Source organism: Dipodomys spectabilis, unplaced genomic scaffold, assembly GCF_019054845.1.
Source record: "Dipodomys spectabilis isolate Male_0828 unplaced genomic scaffold, ASM1905484v1 ptg000620l, whole genome shotgun sequence".
Classification (NCBI taxonomy): Eukaryota; Metazoa; Chordata; class Mammalia; order Rodentia; family Heteromyidae; genus Dipodomys; species Dipodomys spectabilis.
In genome coordinates, this window is record NW_024871297.1 from 614,063 (window position 1) to 624,157 (window position 10,095).

Here is a 10,095-nt window from a genome sequence, read left to right on the forward strand (position 1 = left end):
AACTAGGGGTGTCCGTGGGCCAAGGCTCTTAGCTGGGCCTGGAGCTGATCTATTCTTTCCTTGTGCCCCTGGGAGCCGGGCCTCCTGGAGCTCTCTTGTCCTAGGGTGGAACAGACCTGCTCTGGCATCACCACTCAGGGTGAGCAAAAGTCAGCTTGGCCCTGGTCACTTCCCCCAATTGAACTGTAGAAGACAATGGCACGGCCCCACATGTCCCGCATCTGGCCAGCAGGGGGCAGGTTCGCCCACCATAGGGATTGTACCTGCAAGTTCTGTTTGTTCTTGTTTCCCTGGGGCCTCATCATGCTTCAAATCCACCCTGGTCAGGAAAGTCCTCAAGACTCTTACCTATAATTAACCATCGAAAAGCAAGAGGGACTGTGGCTCATGTGGCAGAGCAGGAGGCTTGAGCAAGAAAACTCAGGGATAGAGCCTAAGCTCTCAGTTCACACACACACACACACACACACACACACACACACACACACACCATATGCATGCGTGACTTCATTACCACCATGATATCACAAACCTACGCATCATCACATTGCAATTGTGACATCAATCACATTGTGACATTTTAATCGGGTATGACCTCTTAGCACCTTTGAAAAAGCATACGGCCTCTGTGACAAAAAATTTCAGTTGTTTAGCCATATAATCACTGTGGTCATTGATTGAGATATTATACCATTTTAATATTACAAACCCTTGGAGGCAGGTCACCAGTGTGACATCATTAACTGGTCCTCTCCTCATAATTTTGATATGCCCTTTTGATACATAGGCTCTTTGTGATCTCATAATCTGTTTTTGACTTCATATTTCAGGTATGACATGTGATATTAGAAATGAACTCTGATATCATGAAAATTGTGTCATCACTCTGTCAGATATCATGAACATTGTGTCACATTGTGACATCACATACCTGTTGGGAGTTCATAATATTTGGGCCAATGCATTACTTTGTAGATCTCACAATCCCATTCTGAATTTATATTCTCATTTGGAGTTATGTACAAGTTGTTATGTTGAAAACGAACTTTACAACTTTGGTGCAGGGGAGGGGGAGACGGGGAGGATTGGGTGGGGGTTAGGGGGAGGATGGAAAGGGATGGGAAGGGGAAACAAAGGAGGAGGCTACAATGCTTGATAAGAAATGTACTCATTATCTTGCCCATCTAATTGTAACCCCTCTGTATAGTATTTTCACAATAAAAAAAGAAAAATTGAAGTCCAGCATGCCATTGTGACATCATCAATCCGTTGTGACATCATAAACCTATTCTGACCTCATCACCATTATGGCATCACCAACTAATTATAACATATAAATATTATTATGACTTAATATTGTGACATCATATTGCCATTGTGATATCACTGTCCCATTGGGTTTTGCAAACCTATTATGACCTCATAACATTTTACAAAATTCATAGCCTTTGACACTATTAACTTGTGAACTCGTATACTTAAGATGCATAAAACAAGACAATCCAATGAGGCATATTGAGGATAACTTTATTTACACTAGAAATGGGCCTGCATTTACCTTGTCCTGGGCTGTACACTCAGTGACAAGCCAGGCCCAACCACCAAATCTCAGACCTCCAATGGGCAGCCCTGCACATAGTTCATTAGTGTGCAAACCACCAGCCCCCCAAATTATCATCTCCAAAGCTCCAAACTTCAATAGGTAAGGCTTTTTCCTATTCTCTTACTCTCTCCTTCTTTATAGAACTTTACTTCATTTCCCTTTTTCCCTTCCCTCATTTTCTTCTTCTCTTTAGGCCTCTCCACTATCCACAGGCCTACACTTCTCTGGCTTGGTGGCCAATTGTCATCCTTCCCCTCCTGTTCTCCCTCAAATTCCTCTTCTCCCAGGACTTTCCCCTCTATCTCACCACTTTCTTCCTTCCAGGTCTTCCCTTTATTTTCTCCAATTCTATTACTCTGACCAGGTAGCCTATATATAGGTTGAACCTCTCCATCACTCCAGTGGATCACCTGCCTAACACTTTTCAACCATCACTTCACGAACTACGCATTCCTCAATCACTTCTTCAAAGCTCATGTGAGGATGACATCCTACACCCTCCAGCAGCATGCCCTGCCCCCTTTGGTGGCATGACCCATGCACTCCAGTGGGCCAGGACATAGGGCCACATTGATTAGTGGGCCGTGCTGATTATTAGGGCTCTGCTGCTTTATACATCCCCCACTGGTTTTCATGTCCAATCAAATCCTTGATTCCTTTGTACCAAATCCTAAAAATTCCCTTCTCTCTACCCAATGAACAGGCTTAAAACGGAAATTTAATAGAAAACAAGTAAATTATAGAAACACACTAGTTATTACTAATTAACACTTAGTAAGTCTTATCCTTAAGCGATCCTCTGAGTGTCTCTGAACAGTCCATCTTGCAGCCTTCTCAGTATATTGGTCCAATGCCTATTTCACTTGAGATTGATGGAGCCAATGCTGTTCATGCTAATTTAATAGGCGACAGTGAAGTTGGCACCACCAAGTAAGTTTCTTACCACTTCGTTTCCAATTCAGGACCATGATGCATTTTTACCCACACCAGCTGTCCAGGGAAGAAAGAGTGGGTGGAGTTTCTTTTTTTCTTTTTTCAATTCCATTTCTTAGTTTATTTCACTTACTTGAGGTCTAGTTTTTGATTTTATTGCTGAAGTGAGACTTGCTATAGAATAAACTACTCTCCCCAAACAAATTTTCCTTCCAGCTGGATTTAATTTCTTTCTTTTGGCCCTTTATTAAAAATTTATTTTACAATCTAACCATTTAAAACATTTTTATATCAACAAATACAGAATCAGACTATCAGAATAATGAGTGATGTATCTTTCAAAGATTATATTTGTATCTGGATGCGGATATTTTTGAAGAATATTTTAATCAAAACTGCTAGTTTTGTTAGAAGTATATTGATTTCTCTATTTTGACTCCTGGAAAAAATTAAAACAAGTATCTCAGTGTTCACTTTATGGGTGGGAGGGCTCCACTGACTGTATCTGCCCTGTTTGTTGGAATTACAGTTGTTTATCTTGCAACTTTCTTTAAGATTAATTAAATGCAAATGTAACTCTGTGAATCATGGGAATACATGCCAGACTTCTTATTAATACCTTCACTTAAAAATTTGTGTGCCAAAGAGTCATTAATTTGCTAAAGGAAAAATGCTAAAGCAGCCCTTTGCCCACATTTTTGAGGTGGCATATTCGTGGTCTGCATTCAGACCCTGTGGCCCTTTGAGGACACAGGAAGACTCGGATGATAACTTGGCAACCCAGGTAGAAACCAAGCCAAGTGTGAGCGTTTGAAGCTGCAGTTTGGCTGCCATCGTGTTGGCAGAAAGAAAGAATTCAGGCCCCATGTCAACCAGTACAAAGGATAAAAACGGATTCAACCGGAAATTCAATATGGCACCACATATGGGATACATGAGTGTGGTTATAAAACAGGCCACATATTTTTTTTGAACAGTCTCCTACATGTGATCTGAGGACATGTGTAACTACCATAATGATTCTAGGAATCTGTATTTAATTTGAGTTGGGGTAGTGGCAGGGGTTGGAGATCTGAAGCCGCCACAGGTTTGTGGCAGATGGCTCTGTGTCAGCTTTGACAAGCAGCCAGGCTCAGCTTCCTCTGCAGATATTTTTTTCTCTCTGATCAGGTAAATATGGGCACACTCTGGAAAGTTCTTCAGATTCTGCTTTAGGTTGCAAGTTTGTGACTTAGCCACATCTGTTACAAATCTTCCTTAGGTTCTCTTGTAAGCAGAGACCTGAATTTACCATGTAGGGCTGACCAATCAAACGGAGTTATTTCACCCTTATAGAGATGTTTCCTTACAACATCTGGTCTCTTGCAGAAATTCTGGAGTCCTTTTGAAAGCTGTTCAGGTGTATAATACAGATATCCAGCGGGAAATATTTCGGGATAAACCAAATCTTTGGGACAAAATGGATAGCAACCACAGTACACAGCTTCCAACATTGCCACTCCAAAGAATTCATGCTTAGCTGTTGAGATGACAACATCAGCCGTGCACAATACTTGGAAATAGTCATCTTTGCAGGGTAAGTAGCCCCAGCATAAGACTGAAGATCCCAGTGCCTTTTTGGCCTCTGAAAATATATCTGGGTCATCTGTAAAAATTTCTCCGAGGACAGAGATGTGAAAAGGGAGTTCTAAATCTTTTAGGTGCAATAATACCTTAAAAAGTGTCTCTGGATCTTTGTCATGCTCCCACCTGTGAGGCCAGACAATGTACAATGGTCGTGGCTGATCATCAGCTCCATCCAAAATGTCACAAGGCTTATGAATCAGATTCTTGAATTCACCATATGTAATGGATATTAGACCCATGTCTGATATATTGCTGGTAAATATTTTTCCCAATTATTTAGCTTTCTTTCTAGTTTGATTGCTTTTTTTACCTGTGCAGAAACTTATTTTAAGGTAGTCCCATTCAGTCATTCTCCAATTTGTTGTGACCCTGGAAATCTGTTCTGGAAGTTCCTGCCTGTGCCTATAAGTTCAAGTGTCTCTCATACTCAGTCCTGTAGTAGTTTCAGAGTTTCAGGCTTGATGTTAAGGTCTTTAATCCATTTTGAATTGATGTTAGTGCGTTGTGATAGGCTAGGATCTACTTTTCATTTTCTGCATGTGGCCAGTTTTCCCAACACCCGTAGTTGAAGAAGTTATGCCTCTTCCACTGTATGTCTTTGGCTCCTTTGTCAAATATCAACTGACTGTACATATGCGACTATATTTCTGGGTCCTCTAACCTGTCTCATTTATATTTGGGTCTCCTTTTGTGCCAGTACCAAGCTGTCTTTGTTATTATGGCTCTATAGTAGAGCTTGAAGTCCTGTATCATGATCCCTCCTGCATTCTATCTTTGCCTAAAATTGCTTTGTCTATGCTAGGTCTTTTGTTGTTCCAAATGAATTTTTAGACTATTTTCTCTAATTCAGAAAAGTAGGTCATTGGAATTTTAATGGAAATTGCATTGAAGGTGTTTATTAATTTTGGCAGTATGGCCATTTTCACCATATTAATTCTGCCTATCCAGGTACATGGGAAGTCTTTCCATTTCCTGGTATCCTCTATGATTCCTTTTTTTAGGTTTCTATAATTTTCATGAAATAGACCCTTTACATCTTTGGTTAGTTTAATTCCTAGATACTTTTTTTTAGATTATTGTGAATGGGGTTGTTTCCTTGATTTCCCTTTCTGCTTGTACATTGTTAGTGTGCAGAAAGGTGATGATTTTTGTGGGTTAATTTTGTATCCCGCTACTTAGCCAAATTGGTTTATAATCTATAAGAGTTTGGGGATGGAGCTTTAGGGATTGTTAATTTACAAAATAATGCCATCTGCAAAAAGAGATAATTTATCTTCTTCCTCTCCTGTGCGGATCCCATTAAAGTCTTTGTCTTGCCTTTTTGCTCTGGCTAAGAATTCCAGAACTATATTGAAGAGGAGTGGATAGAGTGGGCATCCTTGCCTTGTTTCTGTTTTTAGGGGAATTTGTTGTAGTTTTTCCCCATTAAGTATAATATTGAACTTTGATCTAAAATGTAAGGCTTTTATTATCTTATGAAATGTTTATTCTATTTCTATTTTTTCCCAGATCTTTTAACATGAATGAATGTTGAATTTTATCAAAAACCTTTTCTGCATCAATGTTGATAATCATGTGATTCTTGACCTTGGATCTGTTGATGTGATGGATTACATTTATGGACTTACATATGTTAAACCATCCTTGCATTTCGGAATGAAGCCTACTTGGTTATAATGTATGATTTTTTGTTATGTTTCTGGATTCTGTTGGCTGCAATTTTATTGAGGAGCTATATATATGTCTTAATCAAAGAGATTGGTGTGTAGTTCTTTTTTGTTGGGTCTTTGCCTGGTTTGGGTATGCAGGAGATATTGGCTTCATAGAATGAGTTTGGGATCACTCCTTCTGTTTCTATTTCTCTGAAGAGCTTGAGGAGTATGGGTCTTAGTTCCTCTTTAAAGACCTTATAGAATTCTGTAGTGAATCCATCAGGTCCTGGGCTTTTCCTGTTAGAAGATTTCTGATTACTTCATCTCATTGTAGATTATTGGCATGTTTAATTGATTTATTTCTTCTTGGTACTGTTTGGGAAATTTGTATTTTTTTTCAGCTAGGAAAAGAATTTATTTACTGAACTGGTGCCCCCACCATGCATGGTGGAGAAGCATGGCTGAAAACGAAGGGGGTGATCTACCGCTGGTCCAGGACTTATCTAGACAGGGACAGGAAGAGGTGTGGCCAAGTGAGGGAAAGGTGTGGCCACACTGGATCCAGATGTGACCTCAGGGTCTGTGACGCTCCTAAGGTCAGATGGGAGTCATGTGACCAGAGGTGGCCCAGGATGTGACCTAGCAGGAGGGGAAGGAGAGGAAGGTGACTGCTTCCAGGTCTGCCAGTTACCTATGTAACAGATACTGGGCTGAAACTTAGTCAAGAGGGAGGGAGGTGTCCCTGTTCAGACCTTACATTCCAGCCTTTTGACAATTATGAAAAAGGTTGAAGATTCTCTCTGGCTACTTCCTGTTTTCATGGGGTATCAACAGTAGGTTAAAAGGCTGAGATGTGTTCCCCTCTAGAAGAAGACAGCAGGCAACAGCTGTCACTTGGGCATTGAGTGCTTAGATGAAATCTAGTGGAGGCAAATCTCTTGGATGAAGTCTGGAGAAGACTCAGGCATTGAGGGACTGAAAAAAAATACGGGAGCAAATAAATGGCAAGAGGGACTTTGGGCTGACAATGTTGGTAGAAATGTCCCTAGGTATTTCTGACATCTGTTGACTAGGTAGAGAATAAGTCAAGTGACAAAGGCAAGAATATAATTCCTTTCCAGTTGAAAGGTAGACAAGTATTGACATTAGATGGGCAGTCTTCTTAATTCTATTGGCCTCCTGGCTCTGGTTAATTTTGAAAGGGCAGGCACAAAGTGGCTGATGTGATATCATTTCCTCTTACTCCTCTTCATGCTCCCTTGTTCCCCAGACTGGCCGAGTCCAGGTGCTCATTGCTGGGATGGTTTGTCACATATGGTATTCAAGGAGGTTTGAACTCAATGCCTGAGCACTGTCCCTGAGCACGTCTGCTCAAGACTAGCAATCTACCACCTTGAGTTATAGTAGCACTTGCAATGTTTGCTGGTTAGAGATAAGAGGCTTGAGCAAATTCTTCCTGCCTGGCTGTTTGCAGGTTAGTTGGGAAATGGAGTCTGAGGGATTTTTCAGCCCAGGCTGGCTTTGAATGGCAATCTATGCGACAAAAGCCCTTTGTTATTTCCAATTAAAGCAACAAGGAGTTCAAATTGAGTAAGGAGAACTTACTTGGTCCTTATCAAGACTTGACCAAATATTCTGCAATGACAAAACTCATTAGATGTGAGAATCTTAGCACAGATATGCCCAATATTTTAGAATCACGTAGTCAGTACTAGAATATAACACAAAACAAAAAAGGCAAAACTCGAAACCTTAAATTTTTGACAATATTGTTTAGACATCTTTGCTAACAAAGCATATCAGATGATTGGGCCTCAGTTACCAGGGTCTGTGCAAAGAGCAACTTGTTAGCACGCACATTAAAATACATGGATGGAGGAGTAGTCAGCTTGGTGGAAGGGTAAGGACTGGATAGGGCCAAACCCTTAACCCATCATGTGGCCAAGATGGCGAATTGCTGAAAAAATGCAAAGAAAGCCTTAACAAAAAATCAAACCTAGTTTGGAAAGCCTTTGAGAGGGAACCTAGAGGGGGTCCCTGGGACCTAGCCCATGTCGCATTCTTCAGGGCACAATCGAAAAAGTTGTAGAAAAGAAACAGGAGATATAGAAAGTTCGACATTAATAGCAGAGAGCCAAGAGAGCCTGAAAGTAAACAGACTTCTCACCATGTATCATTGCAGACTCAAAAATTGTCAAAATCTGAGAACAGCATAAAAATATTAGGTATTCCGGCTATCCAGTGAGCGCAGGAGACATTTCAGAGGGGTTTCATGACTCAGGCATGACTCACAGCACCCCAGTAAATGTGTAGGAGAGTCAGTCTGGTGAATGAATGAGAGCTGACCAGGCAGAAGCGGTGTCCCGACGTCCCCCAAAGCCCTCTAGAGAGAAATAGCCAAATCCCCCAAACCAAGCATCCTCAGCTTTGGAGGTGATCAGCCTTTCGTCAAAAGGCCATATGAGCTCTCTGGTATGGCACCACATCTGCACAGAGATTGAGCAACAGAGAGCTATAGAGAGTAGTTTCACTTACCAGAGTGGAGAAGTGGTGTGGACGTGCATGTGAAGGCCAGCAATGTTATTGGTGAAAAGTCTCACATGGTGTATCAAAGAAGTTGGGTTCATAGAAAAGTGGTGGTTAGGAAATTCTAACATTTCCGACTCAATAACCCCATCCGAATCATGGCACTATATGTAAGGAATGTTAATTAAGTAGGTTTCATTAGGTAGCCAATGAAGAAAACACCACATGCTATTCAGGCAGGAAAAGATGTTTGTTTACCGAACTTCTGCCTTCACCATAGGTGGTAGAGAAGCATGGCTGAAAAGGAAAGGGGGGATAGAAATTTGTATTTTTGTAGAAATTAATTCCTCTCTGCTAGGTTTTCCTTCCTTTGTGAGTAGAGTCTGGAATTACTTCTTTATGATTGTTTGGATGTCTTGGATGTCTGTTGTAATTTTCCTGTGGTATCTCTGATATTATTGATTTGGGTCTCTTGTTAGTTACTCTTGCCAGTGGTCCTTCAGTTTTATTGACATTTTTAAAAAAAGCTTTTTGTTTTATTAATTTTATTTATAATTTTCTTAGTCTCTATCTTATAAATTTCAACTCTTATTCGGTTATCTCTTTCTGTCTAGCAACTTTAGGTTCAATTTTTTTCTTGTTTCTCTTGCAGTTTTAGTTGAATCATAAGATTGTTTACTTGGTCTTTGTTTCTTTTTTTCTTTTTGGGGGGAGGGAGGTTCGGTGGTGGGGCCTGAACTCTGGCCTGGGTGCTGTCCCTCAGCTCTTCAGCTCAAGGCTAACGCTCTACCACTTGAACCACAGCGCTACTTCTGGCTTTTTTTCTATTGGCTTATGTGGTGCTGAAGAATCGAACCCAGGGCCTCATGCATGCAAGGCAAGTGTTCTACCACTGAGCCACCTTCCCAGCCCGGTCTTTGTTTTTTAATGTGTGCACTGAGAGCAATAAATTTGTTCCTCAGGACTGCTTTTGCTGTGTCCCATAGGTTTCTTTGTGATGTTTCTTAATTTTCATTGAATTGTAGAAAGTTTTTAATTTCTTCTATAATTTCTTCTGTGACCCATGTCAGAGTGCTGTTTAATTTCCATGTGTGTAAGTTTTTTCTACTTTATGCCTTGTTATTGAGAACTAGTTTGATTCCACTATGGTGAGATAGAATACAGGGTTTTATGTCGATCCTCTTGTATTGCTTAAATCCCTTGTATGAAATAAGAAATTATCTATTTTAGAAAAAGTTAGGGGGTTGACAAGAGTTAGACCCTGCTGGTGTGAATGCCTGTAATTCTATCTATGCAGGAGGCTCAGATCTGTGTATTCAGGTTCAAAGCCAGCCCAGGCAGGAACGTTCATGAGGCTTTTCTGGGGTTGTTCAGCACCACACCCTGCCTCAAGTCTGGGGTTGTTCACCCCCTTTGCCACCATGGGCTGGGTTGGGCTGCTTATGCTAACCAGTAGGGAGAGGCGCTGCACCCCACTATGGGTCCAGAGTTGTTTGCTGCTGCTGTTGATCCTGTTGCTGCTGCCCCAGCTGCTGCCACTGCCCCAGCTGCTGCCACTGCCCCAGGATCATCTGGGCCACTTATGCAAGCCAGGCACCCCACCACGAGTCAGGTGTTAACCACTGCTGCTGCCTCGGGCTAGGCTGGGCTGCTTATGCAGGCCAGTATGGAGAAGCACAAACCACCATCCGTCTGGGGTTGTTCACTGCAGCTGTCCCCACTCCAGCCACTGCTGCCTCCCTGGTCTGGTCTGGT

General features: G+C 41.4%; 1 protein-coding gene across 1 annotated transcript; it reads right to left on the reverse strand.

Moving 5' to 3' along the window:
* Positions 1 to 3,780: 3,780 nt before the first annotated feature.
* On the reverse strand, positions 3,781 to 4,401 carry LOC122101042 (glycosyltransferase-like domain-containing protein 1). Its single transcript, XM_042671400.1, has one exon. It carries the CDS (start codon positions 4,399 to 4,401, stop codon positions 3,781 to 3,783), a length of 621 nt encoding a protein of 206 aa, XP_042527334.1.
* Between the last annotated feature and the right edge of the window lie 5,694 nt (positions 4,402 to 10,095).